The sequence below is a fragment of the Dipodomys merriami genome, unplaced genomic scaffold (genome assembly GCF_024711535.1).
Source record: "Dipodomys merriami isolate MVZ:Mamm:240054 unplaced genomic scaffold, mDipMer1.0.p SCAF_70, whole genome shotgun sequence".
Classification (NCBI taxonomy): domain Eukaryota; kingdom Metazoa; phylum Chordata; class Mammalia; order Rodentia; family Heteromyidae; genus Dipodomys; species Dipodomys merriami.
The window spans coordinates 4,518,914-4,543,158 of NW_027206291.1; the positions used below are offsets into that span (position 1 = coordinate 4,518,914).

The 24,245-nt window shown below is 51.3% G+C and overlaps 2 protein-coding genes across 2 annotated transcripts; both read left to right on the plus strand.

The window, feature by feature from the left end:
* The first annotated feature begins 1,848 nt into the window (after positions 1 to 1,848).
* LOC138817606 (myeloblastin-like) lies at positions 1,849 to 7,053 on the plus strand. The gene is made up of 5 exons (XM_070008069.1): positions 1,849 to 1,915; positions 4,597 to 4,762; positions 4,954 to 5,095; positions 5,598 to 5,828; positions 6,889 to 7,053. Exons 1-5 carry the CDS (start codon positions 1,849 to 1,851, stop codon positions 7,051 to 7,053), a joined length of 771 nt encoding a protein of 256 aa, XP_069864170.1.
* Positions 7,054 to 15,893: 8,840 nt separating this feature from the next.
* On the plus strand, positions 15,894 to 20,667 carry LOC138817863 (neutrophil elastase-like). The gene is made up of 5 exons (XM_070008626.1): positions 15,894 to 15,973; positions 18,227 to 18,383; positions 18,585 to 18,729; positions 20,025 to 20,258; positions 20,401 to 20,667. The coding sequence occupies exons 1-5, from the start codon at positions 15,907 to 15,909 to the stop codon at positions 20,599 to 20,601; spliced, it is 804 nt and encodes a 267-aa protein (XP_069864727.1). The 5' UTR covers positions 15,894 to 15,906; the 3' UTR covers positions 20,602 to 20,667.
* The last annotated feature ends 3,578 nt before the right edge of the window (positions 20,668 to 24,245 follow it).

Here is a 24,245-nt window from a genome sequence, read left to right on the forward strand (position 1 = left end):
TTCTGGCTTTTTGATAACTAATTGGAGATAAGAGTCTCACAGACTTTCCTGCCTGGGCTGGCTTTGAAGCACAATCCTCAGATCTCAGCCTCCTGAGTAGCTAGGATTATAGACATGAGCCACCAGAGCCTGGCTTTTTTGTCCTTCCTTCCTTTTCCCCTTCCTTCCTTCCTTTTTCTTTCTTTCATTCTTTTTTTTTTTTTAAATTGGCAGTATTGAGGATTGAACTCAGGGTCTGGGAGTTGTCCATTAGCTTTTCTGCATGTGGCTGGAATTTCTACCACCTAAGCCATACCTTTACTTCTGGCTTTGTGCTGATTTATTAGAGACACAAATCTCTTGGATTTGTCTGCTGGGCTGGCTTTGATCCCTGATCTCTCGCTTTCTTTCTTTCCTTCTTTCTTTCTTTCTTTCTTTCTTTCTTTCTTTCTTTCTTGTCAGTCATGGGGCCTGAACTCTGGGCCTGGGCGCTGTCCCTCAACTCTTCACCTCAAGGCTAGTGCCCTACTACTTGAGCCCAGCACCACTTTTGGCTTTTTTCTGCTTATCTGGTGCTGAGGAATTGAACCCAGGGCCCCATGCATGCGAGGCAAGCACTCTACCACTGAGCCAACTTCCCAGTCTTTTTTTTTTTTTTTGGTCAGTTGTGGGGATTGATCTCTGGGCCTGGGCACTGTCCCTCAGCTCTTCAGCTCAAGGCTAGCACTCTACCACGTGAGCCACAGTATCATTTCCAGTTTTCTGGTGGTTAATTGGAGATAAGAGTCTCATGGAGGAAGTGGCACTGTGGCTCAGGTGGTAGAACACTTGCTTTGAGCTGAAGAGCTGAAGGACAGTGTCCAGGCCCAGAGTTCAAGCCCCATGAATGGCCAAAAAACACCCCCCAAACCCCCAACTATATCATTATGGGGCTGGGACGGTGACTCAGTGGTAGAGTGCTTGCCTTGCATGCATAAGGCCTTGGGTTCAATTCCTCAGCACCACATAAGCAGAAAAAGCCAGAAATGGTGCTATGGCTCAAGTGGTAAAGTGCTAGCCTTGAGCTGAAGAGCTGAGGGACAGCACCCAGACCCAGAGTTCAGGCCCCATGACCGACAAAAAAAAAAAAAAAAAGTCTAATGGAGTTTCCTGCCTGGGCTGACTTTGAAGTGTGACCCTTAGATCTCAGCCTCCTGAGTAGCTAGGATTACAGGTGAGAACCACTGGCACCCAGCCTGATCCCTGATCTTCAGATCTCAGTCTCCTGAGTTCTAGGATTACAGGTGTGAACCGCTGGAGCCAGGGGACAGGTAGTTCTTGTAATGGGCCCTGGCCTGGCCTCCACGCACTCCCACACACTTGGAGCATCCCAGTTGTGTTTGCCACACATGCTCCTTGAGAGAGAGACTTAGCAGAGAGTCCCTTGGGAGCAAAGTCACCTTTGATGGACATCCTTACAGGAAAAGTTGGAATCCTCAAGAGCAAAGCTAAACACATAGATGTCATTAGGTCACAGGGCTCTGTGACCTTATGTGCCCTGTGGGATTATATTGCCCCCTCTCCCCACCCACCCTGTCTCCAGCAAAGTGTGTTTCTGGAGGCTTGGGGATTTGGCAGTGGTAAGGACCAATAGCAGGGAGTGGGGCACACTGAGTCCTTCTCCCAGGACTCCTTGCATGGGCTGGGTGGGGGCTGCTGGTGTTGCATTTTTTCTGGAGATCCAGACCCTGGGGTGCAGTCCTGACCCCTATACTCTCCACATTGTCCAAGCTGGAAGGAGGAAGTGGGGACACCCATCCTGGCCATGGGGCAACTGCAACTGCCATCTGCTATAAAAGGGGAGAGACAGTGGGGTTCTGGTTCCTGACCATGGCTCCAAGCCACCCAGCCTCCAGCCCTGCGCTTGCTTCCATCCTGCTGGCTCTGCTGTTAGGTGGTGAGTGGGGCCAAGTCCCCATCAGCCGACTGGGCCCGGGTGTGTGTGTGTGTGTGTGTGTGTGTGTGTGTGTGTGTGTGTGTGTGTGTGTGTGTGTGTGTGTGTGTGTGTGTGTGTGTGTGTGTGCCTGGCATAGCTGGGAGAGCATGGGAGGACCCCTGAGTGCCTGGCTGATGCCTGAGGCAGGAGGGGAGGAAAGGGAAGCTGGAGGGATTGACTCAGTTTCTCTTCTGTGAAATGGGTCATTTGTTGGCTGGATTGTTTCTTCTCTTTCTTTTCCTTTTTCTCCTTTCCTTCCTTTCTTTCTTCCTTTCTTTCTTCCTTTCTTTCTTTCTTCCTTCCTTTCTTTCTTTCTTTCTTTCTTTCTTTCTTTCTTTCTTTCTTTCTTTCTTTCTTTCTTTCTTTCTTTCTTTCTTTCTTTCTTTCATCTTGTTGGTCGTGGGGCTTGAACTCAGGGCCTGGGTGCTTGTCCCTGACCTCTTTTGCTCAAGGCTAGTGCTCTGCCACTTTGAGCCACAACTCCACTGCTGGTTTTTGAGTGGTTAATTGGAAATGAGAGCCTCAGGGGGGACTTTCCTGCTCCAGGCTGGCTTTGAACAGTGATCCTCAGATCTCAGCCTCCTGAGCAGCTAGAATCATAGTCATGAGCCACTGGCACCCAGCTAGATGTTTTTTTGTTTGTTTTTTTTCTGTTCTTAGAAATCCTTTTTACATTCAGATCTGGAAGGCAGAACTTTTTTTTTTTTTTTTTTTTTTTACAAAAACAGTATTAGTTTGGCTGAGAATGTGGCTTAGTGGTAGAGTACTTACCTAGCATTCATTAGGCTCTGAGTTTAATTCCTCAGTACCATATAAGCAGAAAAAGTGGTGCTATGGCTCAAGTGCTAGAGAGCTAGCCTTGAGCACAGAGAGGCTCAGGGACAGAGCCCAGGCTCTGAGTTCAAGCCCCACAACCACCACTAACAACAACAATACAGTATTAGCCCTTAAATTCAGGTCCTCATGTTCTTGCTTAGTAATTTTTGCTCAAGACTGATGCTCTAGCACTTGAGCCACACCTCCACTTCTATTTTTTGTTTGTTAATTGGAGATAGGAATCTCTCAGATTTGTCTGCCTAGGCTGCCTTCAAATCAAAATTCTCAGGTCTCAGCTTCCTGAGTAGCTAGGCGTGAACCACCAGGACCCATTACCAAACCTTTAGAAATAATCATTGCACTCCAGGTATGGGTAGCACAAATCTTGATTCCCAGTGGAAACAGGAAGATTGCAAGATTGAGGCCAGCCTGGGCTAAATAGACGCTGTCTTAAAACAATAATGACAAAACACAAAAATCAAGTGCCTGGATTTGGGAAGGTGGCTCAGTGGTAGAATGTTTGCTTGCCTTGCATGCATGAGGCCCTGGGTTCAATTCCTCAGCACCACATAAGCAGAAAAAGCCAGAAGTAGTGCTGTGGCTCAAGTGGTAGAATGCTAGCCTTGAGCTGAAGAGCTGAGGGACAGCGCCCAGGCCCAGAGTTCAGATCCCACGACCGACAAACAAAAATCCCAAGTGCCTGTCAGGTGCTGGTGGCTCATACCTGTAATCCTAGCTACTCAAGAGCTTAGATAGAGAATCGTGGTTCAAAGCCAGCCCAAGAAGGAAAGTCTGTGAGTTTTGTTTTTTTTTTTTTTCCTTGTTGGTCGTGAGGCTTGAACTCTGGGCCTGGGAGCTGTCCCTTAGCTCTTCAGCTCAAGGCAAACGCCTCCATTTGAGCCACAGCGCCACTTTTGGTTTTCTGGTACTTAATTGGAGATAAAAGTCTCATACACATTCTTTTTCTTCTTCTTCTTCTTCTTCTTCTTCTTCCTCTTCCTCTTCCTCTCCTTCTCCTTCTCCTCCTCCTCCTCCTCCTCCTCCTCCTCCTTCTCCTTCTCCTTCTCCTTCTCCTTCTCCTTCTCCTTCTTCTTCTTCTTCTTCTTCTTCTTCTTCTTCTTCTTCTTCTTCTTCTTCTTCTTCTTCTTCTTCTTCTTCTTCTTCTTCTTCGTTGGTCATGGGGCCTGAACTCTGGGCCTGGTAGCTGTCCCTCAGCTCTTCAGCTCAAGGCTAGTGCTCTACTACTTGAGCCACAGCGCCACTTCCAGCTTTTTCTCCTTATGTGGTGCTGAGGAACGAACCAGGGCCTCAAGCATGCAAGGCAAGCACTCTACCACTGAGCCACCTTCCCAGTCCCCTCACAGACTTTCTTGCTTGGGTTCACTTTGAACTGTGATCCTCAGATCTCAGCCTCTAGAATAGCTAGGATTACAAGCATGCTTCCCCAGCACTGGCTGTGAGATTCTTATCTCCAATTAACAAAAAGCCCAAAATGGAACTGTGCCTTACATGGTAGAGCACTAGCCTTGAATGAAAAAGCTCAGGAACAATGCCCGCCACCTGAGTTCAAGCTCCAGGATGTCACACACACACACACACACACACACACACACACACACACACACACACACACACACACACACAGCCCTTCCTTAGGCACAGAGTCCCAGGGGCAGATTTCCAGACAGTGTTTCTGTTATACAGATTGGGATGGACAAGAAAACTCAGAAAGATCCAGGGCCTGGTTGAGGTCACACAGCATAGTAGGGAAGGGATTCCTGGAGTCAGCCCTGCTGGGCCACAGTCTTTGACATCTACCTTTTCAGGTATAGCCAAGGCTGCACAGATTGTGGGTGGCCGGGAGGCCCGGCCCCATTCGAGACCCTATGTGGCATCGCTGCAGCTGAGCAGGACCCCAGGTAGCCACTTCTGCGGAGGGACTCTGATCCATCCAAGCTTTGTGCTGACAGCTGCCCACTGCCTCCAGGACGTGTGAGTCCTGCCTGTGGGTGGGATATGGGGAGGGGGAACATGGACCGGGTTTGGTCTGTCCTCTCCCCTGAGCCTACCAGCTGGGACCTTGGAGCAGTACGGGGGTTTCCCAGGGAGGGCTCTCAGGCTGGTCCTAGTGGGAGGGATAGAAAGAAACAGAGATAAAGAAATAAAACCCTGACTTCTCCCAGCCCCGCACACCTGGTGACAGTGGTGCTGGGGGCCCACGACCTACAGAACCTGGAGCCAGTACAGCAGAAGTTCACCATCACCCAAGTTTTCCAGAACAACTATGACCCTGAGGACAACCTCAATGATGTGATGATCATCCAGGTGGGAAGGTGGAGTGTGTGCTTCATCTACACACTGAACATTTATTGAGCACCTACTGTATGCCAGGCCACGAGAAAGGTAGATAGGGACACCATGGGGACCTGTGGAGCGGGATGGGCATTCAGTCAGTTCATTCATGGCTCTCTCAACACACCTGACCTTCTGACTCCTGAAAATCTGACTCCTAGACCACTGTCAGCCCAGCCCAGGGTGGTGAGCTCACCAGGTCTCCACAGTCCTGACCCCGAAAAAGTAGCTTTCCTAGCAGAGTTTGTGTGAGCCGGTGTCTGCTGGAGCCTTGGAGCTTATTATAAAACTGAGCATACAATGTTCAGTGCTTTGCAATCCCGAGGGTTCTGGGTGAAGGAAATAAGGTGAAAAACTCCTGGGGAAGGGGTATGGGTGGAGAAGGCATGGTGAGGGGTGCCCAGGAGGTGGGTGATGCTGGGATAGGAGGCCACTGGGCCTGGGGACAAGCTGTCAGCCTCGTGTTCTGTCCCAGCTGGACCGCCCGGCCTCCCTCAGTGCCGAAGTGGCCGTGGCTCCACTACCACGACAGGACCAGCCGCTGTCCCAAGGTACCCAGTGCCTGGCCATGGGCTGGGGCCGCCTGGGCACCCGCGCGCCAGTGTCCCGCGTGCTTCAGGAGCTGAACGTGACCGTGGTCACCTTCCTGTGCCGCCCGCACAATGTGTGCACGCTGGTGGCGCGCCGCAGCGCGGGCATCTGCTTCGTGAGTATCCCAGGAGGCGGGCACGGGGGGCGGAGCCCTGGAGAGGGAGGAGCTCTGGGAGGTGGTGTGCTGGGGGCGTGGCCCTGGAGAGGGCGGGGCCAGGGCAAGATCTCCAGGAGCAGGGAGGCCGGGGCGTGGCTTCGGAGAGGGCATGGCCCGGAAAAGGCTGCAGGAGCTGGGGCAAGAGCATGGTCTTACGAGAGGGCGTGGCCATGAACGGCAGGAGACGGGAGGGGCGTGGCTTAGAAGAGGGCGTGGCCAGGAGGGGAGCTCCCGGTGATGGGACCGGGGCGTGGCCAAAAAAAGGTGGAGCTTATGAGGAGGAACGTCTGGATTGGGTCCTGGAGAAGGCGGGGCAAGAAGGTGAGCTCCGGGAGGTGGGGCTGGGCGTGGTCGAGGAGAGGGCGGTGCTCGGGAAGGAGGAACCTCAGAGACAGTATTATGCCCTAGGTTTAGAAATAGTGGAGCCGGCCGGACGCTGTTGGCTCACGCCTGTAATCCTAGCTATTCAGGAGGCTGAGATCTGAGGACAAGGTTCAGAGCCAGCCCGGGCAGGAAAGTTCGTGAGACTCTTCAATAAACCACCAGAAAACCGGAAGTGGCGCTGTGGCTCAAGCGGTAGAGCTAGCCTTGAGTTGAAGAGCGCAGGGACAGCGCCTAGGCCCGGAGTTCAAGCCCCACGACCGACAAGAGAGAGAGAGAGAGAAATAGTGGAGCCCAAGAGGGGAAGGGGCTCAGGGAGCAGGGGAGCCTGGGTTCTGCCCCACTTTCTGGCTCCAGAGCCACTCTGAGCTCCGGTTTCCCCATCGGATGAACGCCCATCACCCCCGTGAAGCGGGTAGGCAGGAAAGCGAGTGGAGCAGCCTCATCCCCTCCCCCATCGTGGTCTGGGAGCCCCTCCCGGGGGACACTGTGGGTGCCCGCTCAGAATCCAGTGATCCAGGTACACAGAAGGAGACTAATACATGCAGCTGCGGTCCACCGACAGGCCCTACCGATCTAGCCTCTGGGTCGCCAAGGACTAGACTTGGGGACTGATCCTTCTATCTCCCCTTCCCAGGGAGACTCGGGGGGCCCCTTGGTGTGTGACGGGGTCCTGCAGGGCGTGGACTCCTTCGTGATCCGGGAGTGTGCCAGCCGCCAGTTCCCCGACTTCTTTGCGCGGGTGTCACTCTACGTAGACTGGATTCACACGGTGCTGCGCAGTGCAGGGACTGCGGGCTGACCCGACCCCCACCCCACCCCACCCGCTGACCAGCAGGCCCAGGCGGGCTGCACGTCCTAAGTGGGGAACTTCAGGCAGAGAACATCTATCTTTCCCGAAGGTCCGTTCTAGCAAGTGTCCACCTAGTGTCCTGTGACCACCCCAGCCATCCACTTCCCCCAGGGGCTCAGGAAGGGGTAACCTACTCTATGTGACCTCAATAAAAGCTGAAACTCCCTCTGGCTCCTGTCCATTCTTCCCTGTAGGGACAACGGAGAAGCTGCAGTGTCCCGGGCTGTTCAAGGTCCAGTACCTCTCACTGAGGATGGAGGGGAAGTAGAGGTCTAGAGGCTAGGCTCACCAGTTGTCTTTTATGATTATGATTACGTGTGTGTGTGTGTGTGTGTGTGTGTGTAGGCCCTAGGCTTGAATTCAGGGCCTGGGCATTGTCCCTGAGCACTTTTGCTCAAGGTTAGTACTCTACTACTTCAGTCACAGACCCACTTCTGATTTTGTTGTTGTTTGTCTGTTTGCTGGTCCTGGGGCTTGAACGATGGGCCTGGGCACTCTGAGCTCCTTTGGCTAGGACTCTGCCACTGGAACCACAGTGCCACTTCCCACTTCTGGCTTTTTCTTTTCTTTTTTCTCTTTTTGTCAGTTGTAGGGCCTGAACTCTGGGCCTGGGCACTGTCCCTCAGCTCTTCAGCTCAAGGCTAGCGCTCTACCACTTGAGCCACAGTGCCACTTCCTGTTTTTTCTTTTTTTTGTCGGTCCTGGGGCTTGAACTCTGGGCCTGGGCGCTGTCCCTCAGCTCTTCAGCTCAAGGCGAGTGCTCTACCACTTGAGCCACAGCGCCACTTCCGGTTTTCTGGTGGTTTATTGGAGATAGGAGTCTCACAGTCTCTCCTGCCCGGGATGGCTTTGAACCGCGATCCTCAGATCTCAGCCTCCTGAGTAGCTAGGATTACAGGCGTGAGTCACCAGCGCCCAGCACTTCCTGTTTTTTCTGCTTATGTGGTGCTGAGGAATCGAACCCAGGACCTCATGCATGCAAGACAAGCACTCTACCACTGAGCCACTTTCCCAGCTCATTTCTGGCTTTTTCTTTTCTTTCTTTTTTTTTTTTTTGGTCCGGTGGTGGGGCCTGAACTCTGGGCCTGGGCGCTGTCCCTCAGCTCTTCAGCTCAAGGCTAGCGCTCTACCACTTGAGCCACAGCGCCACTGGCCTTTTTCATTTATGTGGTACTAAGGAATCCAACCCAGGGCCTCAGGCATGCAAGGCAAGCCCTCTACCACTGAGCCACCTTCCCAGCCCCATTTCTGGATTTTTCTGTGTTTATTCTGTGATTAATTGGAGATAAGAGTCTCACAGGCTTTCCTGCCCAGGCTGGCTTCCAACCTCGATCCTCAGATCTCAGCCTCCTGAGTTGCTAGGATGATAGGCGTAAGCCACCAGAGCCCAGTCCACTTCTATTTTTGTTTTTTTGTTGTTAATTGGAAATAATAGTCTCATAGACTTTACTGTCTGGGATGGCTTTGAACCATGATTCTGTTCTCAGCCTCCTGAGTAGCTAGAATTATAGGCATAAACCATAGGCACCTGGCTGCCTTACTTTTTTTTTTTTTTTTTTTGCCGGTCATGGACCTGAACTCTGGGCCTGGGCGCTGTCCCTCAGCTCTTCAGCTCAAGGCTAGCACTCTACTGCTTGAGTCACAGCACCACTTCTGGCTTTTTTCTTTTTGCTTATGTGGTGCTGAGGAATCGAACCCAGGGCCTCAGGCATGCAAGGCAAGCACTCTACCACTGAGCCATCTTCCCAGCCCATGCCTTACTTCTAATAATGCCCACTGCCCTGCCTGAGTAGCCCTGAGCAAGTTGCCTCTGTGCCTCAGTTCCTGTATCTGAAAAATTCCTCAGCATTTTCTAGAACTTCCAGAGTACTTCTAGACACCCTCAGCTAGTCAGTCCTAGGGACCTATTATCATACAGATGACCAATCCAGCTCTGGGGAGCCCCCAGGCTGGAAGGCTTCCTTGGAAGAGACGCATATAAGTGCAAAAGTCCAGAGGGAGGAGAGAGCTGGGGCTCTGGGGGTGAGGTGTGGGAGGCCAGATGCACAGGAATGAAGTGGGTATGTAGCAGATGAAGAGGGCAGAGGAAAGGGGACTTGGCCCAACAGCAGCCACAGGAGCCTGTTTATTTCTCATGGGAGAGTGCCCCCTGGTGGCAGAAATGAGCTTGGAGGAGAAAGAGAGGTCACAGACTAGCCAAAGCATCTGGAAAACGAGGCAACTGGCACCTTATAGTTGAGGCCAACCTGAGGAAGGCACAGTTCAGTTGGAAGACAGATGATTAATCGGCCTGGTCACCACTTGATGGCATTGTATTGATTCGTGCCAGATTCAATAAGAGCAAGGATACCCAGGCCTGTCCCTTTTCCAATGTCTTGAAATCTCCACTAATCACCCAGAGAAGAACCAAGGGTATTATGGGCACTAAACCTGTGTGTGCAGAGACACTGAGCTCTGGGAGGGTGTGCTGGTGAATACTGGGTGTCCTTTGGGGTTTCTGATACCCAGGTGAAACCTTTTGCTAGAAGGAATGAGTACATGCATTGCAACAGAAAGACCCAGAAGCCAGGCACCGGTGGCTCATGCCCATAATCCTAGCTACTCAGGAGGCTGAGATCTGAGGATCTCAGTTCAAAGCCAGCCCAGGCAGGAAAGTCCATGAGATTCTTATCTCCAATAAACCACTAGAAAACCAGAAGTGGCGCTATGGCTCAAGCAGCAGAGTGCTCGCCTTGAGCTGAAGAGCTGAGGGACAGCACCCAGGTTCAGAGTTCAAGCCCCACAACCAACAAAAACAAAACAAAACAAAACAAAATGTAGTTTGCTATATGCTTTTTTTTTGGCTGGTCGTGGGGCCTGAACTCTGGGCCTGGGCGCTGTCCCTCAGCAATTCAGCTCAAGGCTAGCACCCTACCACTTGAGCCACAGCACCACTTCCAGCTTTTTCTGCTTATGTGGTGCTGAGGAATCAAACCCAGGGCCTCATGCATGCAATGCAAGCACTCTACCACTGAGCCACCTTCCCAGCCCTCTATATGCTCTTGTGTGAAAGAAGATTCAGAGAATCTTTCAAGTCTGGTGCTGGTGATTCAGACCTGTAATCTTAGCTTCAGGAAGCTGAGGTCTGGAGGATGGTAGTTTGAGGCTAGCTTAGGCAGAAAAGTCCCTAAGACTCCATCTCTAAAATAATACCACCCCCACCACCACCCCCCCACACACAAAAAAAGTGGGCTGGAGATGTGGAGATGTGGTACCAGTTAAGCAAACAATCTAAGCCAGTGGGAGGCCATGAGGTCAAACCCCAGTACCAGGAGGGGGGAAAAAAAAAGAACATTCTAGAAGGAAAGCAGTTTTCTAGCAAATCACAGGCCTGCAGGGCAGAATTGAGACTTTAAGGTCTGGGAGAACCAAGGAGGAATCAAGGAAGAAACTGAATCAAAAGTGGGTCAATGCACTGGTCTCGAAGAAGGCGCTGGTGACTCAGGCCAGGCTACTCAGGAGGCTGAATCTGAGGATCATAGTTTGAAGTCAACCAAGGTAGAAAAATCTGTGAAACAATTTTTTTTTTGTCAGCCCTGGGCCTTGAACTCATGGCCTGGGCACTGTCCCCGAACCTCTTTGTCTTCAAGGCTAGGGCTCTACCACTTGACCCATGGCACCACTTCTGGCATTTTCTAAGTGGTTTATTGGAGATAAGAGTCTCATAGACTTTCCTGCCTGGGCTGGCTTCAAATCCCGATCCTAGGATCTTAGTCTCCTGAGTAGTTAAGATAATAGGCATGAGCCACTGGCTCCTGGCTTAAGTTTGGGAAACTCTGATCTCCAGTTAACCAGCAAAAACTTGGAAGTGAAACTGTGGCACAAGTAGTATAATGCCATCCTTGAGTGAAAAAGCCAAGTGTGAGTGAGAAGCCCTGAGCCCAAGTTTAAGCCCCAGTACCAGCCACATCCTCCCCCCCACCCCCCTGGCCCTCCAACCCTTCCCCCAGCCCCCCAACCCCCCGCTCCAGGAAAATATTCATTGTTTTTCTTTTTTTGGTTGGTGGTGAGGCTTGAACTCTGGGCCTAGGCACTGTCCCTGAGCTCTTCAGCTCAAGGCTAGTTCTCTACCACTTGAGTCACAGTGCCACTTCCATCTTTTTCTGCTTATATAGTGCTGAGGAATCAAACCCAGGGCCTCAAGCATGCAACGCAAGCACTCTACCACTGAGCCACCTTCCCAGCCCGTGTCTCTGAGCTCTTCAGCTCAAGGCTAGTGCTCTACCATTTAATCCACATCACCATTTCCAGTTTTCTGAGTGGTTTATTGGAGATAAGAGTCTCATGGGCTTTCCTGCCCAGGCTGGCTTTGAACTGTGATCCTCAGATCCCAGCCTCCTGAGTAGCTAGGATTACAGGTGGGAGCTACCAGCACCTGGCTAATTCATTGTTTTTCAAGTTCCACAACAAGGACAAGGATATGAACCTTGAGTTGACACCTTTAATAATCACTGTACAGTGAACATGTGATGTGGTTGTATGTATATATATGGTGTTCAATAAATGCTGCTGTGGTTAAGTCTGGTCTCCCTGGTTGGGCCAAACCCCAAGTCAGTGTGAAATTCCAGGAGTGACTCTGAAGGCTACGATCTGAGGATCCCATTTTGAGGCCAGCCCAGGTGGAAAAGTTTGAGAGACCCTTTTTTCCCAATTAACCAGCAAAAAGATGGAAGTAGAGCTGTGGTTCAAGTGGTAGAGCACTGGCCTTGAGCAGAAAAAAAGCTTAAGGGACAACACCCAGGCCCTGAGTTCAAGCCTCAGTTGTACCAACACACAAACACACACTCATAAAGACACACACACACAATGAGGAAAGAAGAGGCTATAATTCACATGTCATAAAAGCCACTATTACTGTTATTTGTAATATATTCATAAAATTATGCTTCCATTGCTGGAAGAAAGGATAAGGAAGGAAGAGGGATGGAAAGAAGAAAGAGGCTGGACCCCAGTGGCTCACACCTGTCATCCTAGCTACTCAGGAGGCTGAGATGTGAGGATCACAGTTCAAAGCCAGCCTGGGTAAGAAAGTCCATGAGACTCTTATGTCCAATTAACCACCCGAAAACTGGAAGTGGTGCTATGGCTCAAATGGTAGAGGGCTAGTCTTGAGCTGAAGAGCTCAGGGACAGTGTCCAGGCTCAGAGTTCAAGGCCCACAATCGAGTCAAAAAAAAAAAAAAAGAAGAAAAAGAAGAAAGAGAGAAAGGAAGGAAGGAAAGAAGGAAGGAAAGAAGGAAGGAAGGAAGAAAGAGAGGAAGAAAGGAAGGAAGACAGGAAGAGAGGGAGGAAAGGAGAGAAAGAAGGAAAGGGAAAAACCCTAATACAGGAATGGAACAGGGCTTTTGGCACACAGATCTCAATGAAGGAGGTGTCCCTAAAGGGCCCAGGGAGGAGTGTGTGCTGCTGGGGCTCCCCAACACCTCTGCGTCCTGGGGTCCCACAGAGGAAGGAAGGTTGCCATTAGGCACCCATGTTTCTTGTTGGTTTGATCATGGGACCCTGGAGCCCATCTTCTGCCTTCCTGTGGTAAATAATGATAAATATTCAGAGACAACACTTTCTGTGCGCCATTACTGAGACTTGAATTCAGGGCCTGCGTGCTCTCCCTGAGCTCTTTTGCTCAAAACTAACACCTTACCACTTGAGCTACAGCTCCACTTCTGGCTTTTTTGTTGGTTAATTGGAGATAAGATTCTCACAGACTTTCTTGTCTGGCTGGCTTCAAACCTCCATCCTCAGGTCTCAGCTTCCTGAGTAGCTAGGTTTACAGGCGTGAACCATCCGTGTAACAAGTTTATAACTACTAGTTTGTCCAACCTTTGCTACAACAGGGGAGATAGAGTCTATTAATGTATCTCACATACTTATTTATCCAGTCCTGGGGAATGAACTCAGGGCCTAAGCACTGTCCCTGAGCATCTTTTGCTCAAGGTTAGCATTCTACCACTTGAGCCACAGCCCCACTTCTGGCTTTTTCTGAGTATGTGGTCCTGAGGAATGGAACCCAGGGCTTTATGCATGGTAGGCAAGCTCTCTACCACTAAGCCACCTTCCCAGCCGAATCTCACATTTTAGATAGGAGGAAACTAAGTCACAGAGGTGTCAGCAGCCTGAAGTTCCACATCAGGGAGTGAGATTTGAACCCAGAGCAGACTCACTTGGCCTCCAAAACATGGGTGAACATAACATACAGGCCGTGCTCAATGAATACACCTGACTCTGGGTCTCTTTTCTTGGGTTAAAGCCACCAAAAGACATGGCCCTTGTGTCCATTCCTGGACACAAGACAGGGTTGTGCAAACAGCAAACATTCACTAAGTGCTCCATGCTGACTACAAGGCAGCAGCGTGGGGGCTCCTCCAAAAGGAGAGAGGACAAAACCAGTTAGAGTGTGTATGTGAGTGTGCATGCACGTGTGTGTGTGTGTGTGTGTGTGTGTGTGTGTGTGTGACCAAGCTGGGGACAATGGGCACTGATTGAGTGCCTGCTGTATGCCTGGCAATATGAGGGCATGGAGAGTCACACCCATTAGGGGAGCCCAGGACAAAAGACTCCAGCCAAGTCCGGCACTGGTGGCTCATGCCTGTAATCTTAGCTACTCAGGAGGCTGAGATCTGAAGATCGCAGTTTGAAGCCAGCCCAGGCAGGAAAGTCTGTGAGACTCTTATCTCCAATGAACCACCAAAAAGCTGGAAATGGTGCTGTGGCTCGAGTGGTAGAGGGCTAAGCCTTGAGCAAAATAAAAAAGCTTAGGGACCGTGTCCAGGCCCTGAGTTCAAGCCCCATGACTGACCAAAAAACAGTAAAGACTCCAGTTTGCTAGGATCTGGTGGCCCAGGGCCCCGGCCCCTCCCCTGACTGTTCTGGAAATGTCTGTCCGTTGGTTCCCTCCTCCACACCTTGTGTTGGAGCAGGGACGTTGGTCTTGCGACATTGTTGGCCACGGCGTGGGGGAGGTCCGGATGGGTGGCTGGGCCCAGGGTCCTTCTCCATTGGGGGCATCAGCTCTTTCTTCACTCTAAATCCAGATGTTCTGGCAGCCAGGCTGTGCCCAGAGCCCTGCCAGGAACTCCAGTCAGGCCCCTGCCGGGTCCAGTATAGCTCTGGTGGGAGAGCTTATAAAGCCTGATGGGGCAGGAGGCAGTGATTCTGGGTAGAGAGCAAGAGGAAGATTTGTGACTGAGAGAGAGCCGTCCAGCTAGGGCCAGGGTGGGTCTCCATATGCTGGCAATCAATCAATCAATCAATCACAGCTTCCGCAGGGCACAAGTGGTTCACATTTGTAATCCTAGCTACTCACAAGGCTGATCTGAAGATGATGGTTCAAAGCCAGCCCACTCAGGAAAGTCCAGGAGACTCTTATCTCCAATGAACCAGCAAAAAAGAAGTGGGCTCAAGTGGTAGAGCACTAGTCTTGAGCACAAAAGCTTAGGGACATCACCTAGGCCCTGAGTTCAATCCCGAGGACTGGCACATTAAAAATAAATAAATCACAGGGAAAATCACAGCTCCCTTGCTATGTTGCTGGGTGGGCTATATAGCTGGGATGGGGTCCACAATATGCCTCAGTTTCCCTATCTTAAAAGAACCAAGAGCCCCCTTGCCCTTCCAAGAGGAAAGGTCAAGATGGTGCTGAGGAAGGGGTGACATTATCTAAAAAGGAATGCACTCTGGGGCTGGGAAGGTGGCTCAGTGGTAGAGCGCTTGCCTTGCATGCTCAAGGCCCTGGGTTCGATTCCTCAGCACCACATAAGAAAAAAGCCAGAAGTGGTGCTGTGGCTCAAGTGATAGAGTGCTAGCCTTAAGCTGAAGAGCTGAGGGACAGTGCCCAGGCCCAGAGTTCAGGCCCCATGACCGGACCCCCCCCCCCCAAAAAAAAAAAAAAGGAATGCACTCTTTTTTTTTTCTTTTTGTAGGTCATGGGGCTTTGAACTCTGGGCCTGGGTGCTGTCCCTCAGCTTTTCAGCTCAAGGCCAGCGCTTTACCACTTGAGCCACAGCACCACTTCCTTTTTGTTTTTTCTAGTGGTTTATTGGAGATGAGAGTCTCACAGACTTTCCTGCCCAGGCTGGCTTTGAACTGCGATCCTCAGATCTCAGCCTCCTGAGTAGTTAGGATTACAGGTGTGAGCCACCCGTGCAGGAATGTACTCTTTATCCAACGTATGTCGCTGTCATTCCTCTGTACATCACTTTAATAACAACAATAAAAAATTAGGGCTGGGAATGTAGGTTAGTGGTAGAGTGCTTGCCTAGCATGCATGAAGCCCTGGGTTTGGTTTCTCAGTACCACATCCACAGAAAAAGCCAGAAGTGGTGCTGTGGCTCAAGGGGTAGAGTGCTAGCCTTGAGCACAGACAGGCTCGGGGACAGAGTCCAGGCCCCCGTGAAATAACAAGTCTGGTGTTTGCCTTGCTCTGCATAAACTCAGGCACCAGGGCCAGTCAAGGCCTCTCAGTTCTTAGTGAGTCTGCCAGGTGACAGGTGGACAGCAGATAACTAACGCATGTCATGTGCTGTATTTGGGACATACTCATACACAATAAAATTGTGTACCTGGCATTCAACGTGCATTCTGCATGTAACCTGGAGACCATGCTGCCAGCTTGGGACTCCCCCCTCCTTTTACTCCCTGCATGTTCCCGGAGAGGAAGTGGGGTGCCAGCTGGGGTGGGGCAATGCAACGGCCTCCCTGTGTGGGCTATAAGAGAGCCTGGTGGGCCCCAGGTGGGTACAGAGCCCTCAGGGAGCCCGGGACCACCATGACCTCCGTCTCGCCGCCCTCCGGCCCTGCTCTCATGGCTGCGTTGCTGGCCTTGCTATTAAGTGGTGAGTGATGATGTTGATCATCCTCGTGTGTGCGTCCATGCATGGGTGTGCATGCTGAGACTTGACTTTGGGGCCTGGGTGCTGTCCCTTGCTTTTTGGCCTAAGACTGGCACTTTATCACTTGAGCCACAGCACCACTCTGGCTTTTTCAGTGTATGCGGTACTGAGGAATGGAACCCAGGGCTTCATGCCTGGGAGACAAGCACTCTACCATTAAGCTACCTTCCCAGCCCTCATAAGACTTCCTTATCCAAGCTGGCTTTGAACTGTGAACCTTAGATCTCAGCCTCCTGAGTAGGTAGGATTACTGGCGTGAGCCACCAGTGCCTGACTAGTGCTGGCCATCTGGCTCTTTCCCATCACCCGTGGGTATGCTTGAATCTCATCCTCACAGGTGGATGGCAGCTAGGACAAGGAACCCAGAAAGCAAGCAAGCCAGGCACCTGTGGTTCAGGCCCCAGAGCTGGCAAGAAGGAGGAGTCGGAGGAGGAAAAGGAAATTGCCAGCCAGGGCACAGGTAGCTTGCACCTGCAATCCTAGGGCCTCAGGAGGCTGAGATCTGAAGATCTCAGTACAAACCAGGCGAGAAAGTCTGTGAGACTATCTCCAATGAACCAGCAAAAAGATGGAAGTGTGGCTCAAGAGGTAGAGCTCTAACCTTGAGTGCAAAAAGCTCAGGGACAGCATCCAGACTCTGAGTTCAAGTTGGAATGGGGCTTAGTGGTAGAGTGCTTGCCTAGCATGCATGAAGCCCTGAGTTCGATTCCTCAGTACCACATACACAGAAAAAGCCAGAAGAGGTGCTATGACTGAAGTAGTAGAGTGCTAGCCTTGAGCACAGATAGGCTGAGGGACAGTGCCCAGGTCCTGAGTTCAAGCCCCAGAATTGACAAAAAGGAAAAGGGGAAGAAAGAAAGAAAGAAAGAAAGAAAGAAAGAAAGAAAGAAAGAAAGAAAGAAAGAAAGAAAGAAAGAAAGAAGGAAGGAAAGAAGAAAGGAAGGAAGGAAGGAAGGAAGGAAGGAAGAAAGAAAGAAAGAAAGAAAGAAAGAAAGAAAGAAAGAAAGAAAGAAAGGAAGGAAGGAAGGAAGGAAGGAAGGAAGGAAGAAAAAGGAAGGAAGGAAGGAAAGAAGGAAAGAAGGAAAGAAAGAAAGAAAGAAAGAAAGAAAGAAAGAAAGAAAGAAAGAAAGAAAGAAAGAAAGGAAGGAAGGAAGGAAGGAAGGAAGGAAGGAAGGAAGGAAGAAAAAGGAAGGAAGGAAGGAAAGAAGGAAAGAAAGAAAGAAAGAAAGAAAGAAAGAAAGAAAGAAAGAAAGAAAGAAAGGAAGGAAGGAAGGAAGGAAGGAAGGAAGGAAGGAAGAAAAAGGAAGGAAGGAAGGAAAGAAGGAAAGAAGGAAAGAAAGAAAGAAAGAAAGAAAGAAAGAAAGAAAGAAAGAAAGAAAGAAAGAAAGAAAGGAAGGAAGGAAGGAAGGAAGGAAGGAAGGAAGAAAAAGGAAGGAAGGAAGGAAAGAAGGAAAGAAGGAAAGAAAGAAAGAAAGAAAGAAAGAAAGAAAGAAAGAAAGAAAGAAAGAAAGAAAGAAGTCACCAGCCAGGCACTGGTAGCTCACACCTGTAATCCTAACTACCCAGGAGACCGAGATCTGAGGAGCACAGTTCAAAGCCAGCCAGGGCAGGAAGGTCTTTTTTTTTTGGGGGGGGGGTGGTCGTGGGGCCTGAACTCTGGGCCTGGGTGCTGTCCCTCAGCTCTTCAGCTCAAGGCTAGCACTCTACCACTTGAGCCACAGCGCCACTTTTGGCTTTTTCTTCTGCTTATGTGGTGCTGAGGAATCGAACCCAGGGCCTCCTGCATGCAAGGCAAGCGCTCTACCACTGAGCCACCTTTCCAGCCCCTGTGAGACTCTTATCTCCAGTAAACCACCAGAAAACCAGAAGTGGTGCTGTGGCTCAAGCGGTAGAGCCCTTGCCTTGAGCTGAAGAGCTGGGGAACAGCACCCAGGTCCAGAATTCAAGCCCCATGACCAACAACAACAACAAAAGAAGTCACCAAGGCCCAAGAGCCCAGAACTGGGGGTTCACAAACCTGGGGGTTCCTCACATCCACTGGTGGGGGGAGATCCAGCAGCCAGACTGTAGTGTAGGGGATCTGTGGGTAACCCCTGCTCTGCTCTCTGCCTCAGTTTCCCCATCTGCTGTGTGTGAGAGTGCCACCTCTCAGGCCCTTACCATCCCCACCCTGTATGTCCCCCCCCCGGCCTGCAGGCCCCACACTGGCCTCTGAGATTGTGGGTGGCCGGCCGGCCAGGCCCCACGCATGGCCCTTCATGGTGTCCCTGCAGCAGCGCGGGGGCCACTTCTGCGGGGGGACCCTGATCGCCCCCAACTTCGTCTTGTCTGCGGCACACTGCGTGAATGGCAAGTGAGTGTCCCCTCCATCTCCCAGCCTGGGGGTCCCCAGTGTGTCCGGGGTGATGATTGCAGGGCTCCTGTGAGCCTGTCCTGAGTCTGGGGTCACCAGGGCTCCCCCTCTCCCTGATGGCTCTGGGCAAGTCCCCGGGGAGGGGATCCCTTGCGCCTCACCTCATGACCACCCACACCCTCCTCCATCTCCTCCCCCCAGGAACGCCCAGTCGGTGTCTGCCGTGCTGGGCGCTCACAACCTGCGGCAGACAGAGCGCGCCACCCGGCAGACGTTCAGGGTGCAGCGTGTGTTCGAGAATGGCTACGACCCCACGCGCCTGCTGAACGACATCGTGGTTCTCCAGGTGCCTGCAGGGAAGAGACAGGCCTGGGGGAGGGGGAGAGCTGCAGGTGTAAGGGCCAAGGGGTGGGGGGGGGGCACTGTAGGGGCAGATGTGGGGGGCGGGGGACACTGTGGGGGCAGATGTGGGGGGCGGTCTAGAGGGCAGATCTAACTGGGCACCTTGTCCTGACTCTGCCTCAGTTCCTACTTTGGTAACCTGCCCTTGGGACAGCTGTGAAGAGATTAAATGGGATGAAAAAAGGAAAGTTCCCATCTGCTGTCAGTCAACAAACCCCTCGGTTCACCCACCCTGTGTCCGGCAGTCCCTGTCTTTGGGGAATAGGGCAAAAGTTCAATCTTGGGGGGGCAGGTGGGATACCTGATTGTGCATTGGGTGCAGTATGGGAGGCTGACCACTCAGGGGCCTGGGCGCTGTCCCTCAGCTCTTCAGCTCCAGGTGAGCGCTCTACCACTTGAGCCACAGCACCACTTGCGGTTTTCTGGTGGGTTTTTTAAATTGGAGATAAGAGTCTCACGGACTTTCCTGCCCAGGTTGGCGTTGAACCGTGATCCTCAGATCTCAACCTCCTGAGTAGCTAGGATTACAGGTGTGAGCCTGTCCCTGAGCCTTTTTGCTCCGGGCTAGTGGTCTACCACTTGAGCCACAGCTCCAGTTTTAGTGTTTTGCTGCTTTTACTGGAGCTAAGAGTTTTATGGACTTTCTGCCTGGGCTGGCTTCCAACCATGATCCTCACATTTCAGCCTTCTGAGTGTTAGGATTAGGGGCAGGAGTCAAAGGCACCCAGCCCAGTGGAAGGCTTGAGAGGATTTCCTCTCTGTCCTGACTCTTGGCTTGCAAAATAATGGCCGAAGCTGGGCACTGGTGCCTCACGTCTGTAATCTTAGCTACACAGGAGGCTGAGGTCTGAGGATCACAGTTTAAAGCCAGCCTGGGTAGGAAAGTCCAATGAATCTCTTATCTCCAATTAACCACCAGAAAACCAGAAGTGGTACTACTGTGGCTCTAAGTGGTAAAGCACTAGCCATGAGCAAAAGAGCTCAGGGATAGCACCCAGGCCCTGAGTTTAAGTCCCACAACTGAAAAAAAAAAAAAAGGAAAAGAAAAGAAAAAGATGGCAGAGAGGGCTGCTATTGAACACCTGCCATGTTTACTGACCTCCAGCTTCCTCCAAGGACAACTCTGCAGCATTGTGGGTGGTTTCACGTTACAGATGAGGAAACTGAGGCACCAGGAAGGGAGGCTTTCCTTCTGCTGCCTCCACTTGACATCCTGGTCTCTGATCCCTCTGACTGCAGCTCAATGGCTCGGCTACCATCAATGCCAATGTACAGGTGGCGAGGCTGCCCGCTCAGGGCCAAGGTGTGGGCAATGGGACGCAGTGCCTGGCCATGGGCTGGGGCAGGCTGGGCACCAACCAGCCAGTGCCCAGTGTCCTGCAGGAGCTCAACGTGACCGTGGTGACGTCTCAGTGCCGACGCGGTGTTAACGTGTGCACAATCGTTCCACGCCGACGGGCCGGCATCTGCTTTGTAAGTATCCCGCGCTCCCCTCTGCACCCAGCCCCAGCTACTCAAGCCTCAAGGAGTGGTCAGACCCTGGGAAGGTCTTCCCCACTCTGGTGGGCAGGTAGGAGTCTCAAGGTCCAGCCTCAGACCCTCTCCATCTGCACAGGGGGACTCCGGCGGGCCCCTGGTCTGCAACGGGCTGGTCCAAGGCATTGACTCCTTCATCCGGGGCAGCTGCGGCTCTGGCATCTACCCCGATGCCTTCGCGCCAGTGGCGCAGTTTGCCAACTGGATTAACTCCATTATTCGACGCCAGGACAACCACCCCGTTCCCCACCTCAGGGACCCAGCAAGCAGGATCAACTAGGGCAGACCGCCCTGGCCACTCCACCTCAGCTACCTAACAGGCTCTTTTCTGTGCTGAACAATAAAAGTTCCCGACGTTTTGTAGAATATGTGTTTGGTGTTCCTTGTTGGTTCAACTGAGCCTTAAGAAAAGTTAGTGGGCTGGGAAGGTGGCTCAGTGGTAGAGTGTTTGCCTTGAGCTGAAGAGCTGAGGGACAGCGCCCAGGCCCAGAGTTCAGGCCCCACAACTGGACCCAAAAAAAAACAGAAAAAGAAAAAAGAAAAGTTAGTAGTGGGGCTGGGAAGGTGGCTCAGTGGTAGAGCGCTTGCCTTGCATGCCTGAGGCCCTGGGTTCGATTCCTCAGCACCACATAAGCAAAAGAAAAAAGCCGGAAGTGGCGCTGTGGCTCAAGTGGTAGAGCGCTAGCCTTGAGCTGAAGAGCTGAGGGACAGCGCCCAGGCCCAGAGTTCAGGCCCCATGACCTGACCCCCCCCCCAAAAAAAAAAAAAGAAAGAAAGAAAAGTTAGCAGTGAGTACAGACTCTCTTGAGTACACCGCCACCTGGTGGCAGCGGTGTCAAGGCATTATGACCAGAAATAAGTCTGTCCCTCCTTCCCCACCGTCCCTCCCTCCCTTCCCTTCCTCCCTCCCTTCCTTTCCTCCTCTGCTTTTTTTTTTTTTTTTCTCAAGTCCTGAGGCTTGAAGTCAAGGCCTAGGTGATGTCCTTGAGCTTTTTTTGCTCAAAGCCCAGTGTGTCTGCGTGCCTGATTGCTTGCTTGCTTGCTTGCTTTTCTTCCTTTCTTTTTTTCCCTCCTTTCCTCCCTCCCTCCCTCCTTCCCTCCTTCCTCCCTTCCTCCCTCCCTTCTTCCCTTCCTTCCTCCCTTCCTGTTATTTGATGCCAGTACAAGGGCTTGAACTCAGGACCTTGTGCTCTCAAATGGCTTTGTTGCTTAAGGCTGGTGTTCTACCATTTGCACCACAGTGTCATTTCTGTTTGTTTTTTTTTGTTTGTTTGTTTTTGTCAGTCGTGGGGCTTGAACTCTGGGCTTGGACACTGTCCCTCAGCTCTTCAGCTCAAGGCGAGCGCTCTACCACTTGAGCTACAGTGCCACTTCCAGTTTTCTAGTGGTTTATTGGAGATAAGAGTCTCACGGACTGGCTGGGAAGGTGGCTCAGTGGTAGAGCGCTTGCCTTGCATGCTTGAGGCCCTGGGTTCGATTCCTCAGCACCACATAAGCAGAAAAAAAAAAGCCAGAAGTGTTGCTGTGGCTCAAGTGGTAGAGCGCTAGCCTTGAGCTGAAGAGCTGAGGAACAGCACCCAGGCCCAGAGTTCAAGCCCCACGACCAGAAACCTCCCCCCCGCAAAAAAAAAAAAGAGTTTCACGGACTTTTCTGCCTGGGCTGGCTTTGAACCGTGATCCTCAGAACTCAGCCTCCTCAGTAGCTAGGATTACAGGCGTGAGCCACTGGCGCCTGGCTTCACTTCTGGCTTTTTGCTGGTTAGTTGGAAATAAAACTTTCACAGACTTTTCTTCTCTGGCTGGTTTTGAACCTGGATCCTCATATGTCAGTCTCCTGAAGGCATCAGCCACTAGCACCTGGCCTTTTCCCACTGCCTGTAAAAGGATATCTTCTGCCATTTCTTTTCTTTTTCCTTCTTTAAAATCCAACTTCAGGGCTGGGAACATAGCTTAGCACTACAATGCTTACCTATCATGAATGAAGTCCTTCGATTCCTCAGTACCACATAAACAAAAAAGGCCAGAAGTGGTGCTGTGGCTCAAGTGGTAGCGTTCTAACCTTGAACAAAAGTAGCTCAGGGACAGGGCCAGGCCCTGAGTTCAAGCTGCACAACTGCCAAAAAAAAAAAAAATCCAGTTTCACCTGGCCCCAGTGGCTTACACCTGTAATCCTAGCTACTCAGGAGGAAAGTTTGTGAGAATTTTATCTCCAATTAGCCACTAAAATGATGGAAGCAGAGTTGTGGCTCAAATGGTAGAGCACCAACCTTGAGAGAAAAAGCTCAAGGACAGCACCCAAGCCCCTGAGTTCAAGCCTCAGATTGGCATGTATACACACACACACACACACACACACATACATACACACACACACACACTCACACACACATACACTCACACACATACACACACATACACTCACACACACATACACTCACATACATACACACACATACACACACATACACACACATACACACACTCACACACATACACACATATACTCACACACACATACACTCACACACACATACACTCACACACATATACACATACACACATACACTCACACACACACACACATACACTCACACACACACACACACACACACACACACTCCTTTCACTGGATCATTTGAGGCCACACTGGTCAAAAAAAAAAAAAGTTCGAGAGATTCTACTTCAACCAATGGCTGGTGTGTGGTCAGATACAATTTTTTTTGTTTGTTTGTTTTGTTGGGGCCTGAACTCTGGGCCTGGGCGCTGTCCCTCAGCTCTTCAGCTCAAGGCTAGCGCTCTACCACTTGAGGCACAGCACCACTTCCGGCTTTTTCTGCTTATGTGGTGCTGAGGAATTGAACCCAGGGCTTCATGCATGCAAGGCAAGCGCTCTACCGCTGAGCCACTTTCCCTGCCCTCAGATACAATTTTTATCCCAGCTACAAGGTATGGGGGTCAGGGTACAATGATTGGGTGCAGTGGCCCAAGCCTGTCATCCCCAGGGAAGCACAGGTGGGAGGATCGCAGCCCAGGCCTTGTCCCAACATAAAGCAAGACCCTACCTTGAAAACAACGCAAAAAGAGGGCAAGAGGCTGGCTCAAACGGTAGAATACCTGCTAAGCAAGCATGAGGTTCTGAGTTCAAGCCCCAGTACTAGGTAGGTTCAATGACACAGAGTCACCCAGTAGGCACAGTGCCAACCTGTCCCACTCCAAACCTTCCTCTGTGTGTGTGTGTGTGTGTGTGTGTGTGTGTGTGTGTGTGTGTGTGTGTGTGTGTGTGCGTGTCTGAGACTTGAACTCAGGGCCTGGGCACTGCCCTGGACTTTTTTTTTTTCCTCTCAAGGCTAGTGTTCTATCACTGGAGCCAAAGCTCTGGCTTTTTGGTGAGTAATCAAGAAATAAGAGTCTCACAGACTTTCCTGCATGGACTGGCTTTGAACTATGATTCTCAGAGCTCAGCCTCCTGAGTATTAGGATTACAGGCATGAGCCAGCGAAGACCCTCTTTTGATGTGTGTGCAGTGTTGGGGAGCATGTTAAGCACATGGTCTACCTCAGTCCCCACCTCAGGGCTCTGCCCACTGCCCTTCTCTGGGCAGCCCCTCCCCTCCCCTCTCCCCCCTGCCTTGTGATCTCTTCTTCCACTAAATACAGTTCGGAGAATTCTGCATGTCAGCAGCAGCTGTACAAGTTCAGGGTTGTTTATGGAACTGTCCCTTCTAGCTGGGTTCCCTGGATGCTTTCCAAATTTGGTTGCAACTTTGGATGTTCTTGTTTGCACAATCTAAGATTTATCAACTTCTCTGACAAATTGCTTTTTGTTTTGTTTTGGGGTTTTTTTTGGTGCTGTTCCTGGAGCTTGAACTCAGAGTCTGGGCATTGTCCCTGAACCTTTGTGCTTAAAGCTAGTGCTCTAATACTT

Excerpts from the sequence above, each read along its gene's own strand:
- LOC138817606 (XM_070008069.1), top strand. The coding sequence starts at position 1,849 with ATGGCTCCAAGCCACCCAGCCTCCAGCCCTGCGCTTGCTTCCATCCTG. Across the intron at positions 1,916-4,596 it reads GCTGGCTCTGCTGTTAGGTG|GTATAGCCAAGGCTGCACAG; the intron begins GTGAGTGGGGCC and ends CTACCTTTTCAG. Across the intron at positions 5,829-6,888 it reads GCAGCGCGGGCATCTGCTTC|GGAGACTCGGGGGGCCCCTT; the intron begins GTGAGTATCCCA and ends TCCCCTTCCCAG.
- LOC138817863 (XM_070008626.1), top strand. The coding sequence starts at position 15,907 with ATGACCTCCGTCTCGCCGCCCTCCGGCCCTGCTCTCATGGCTGCGTTG. Across the intron at positions 18,730-20,024 it reads ACGACATCGTGGTTCTCCAG|CTCAATGGCTCGGCTACCAT; the intron begins GTGCCTGCAGGG and ends CTCTGACTGCAG. Across the intron at positions 20,259-20,400 it reads GACGGGCCGGCATCTGCTTT|GGGGACTCCGGCGGGCCCCT; the intron begins GTAAGTATCCCG and ends CCATCTGCACAG.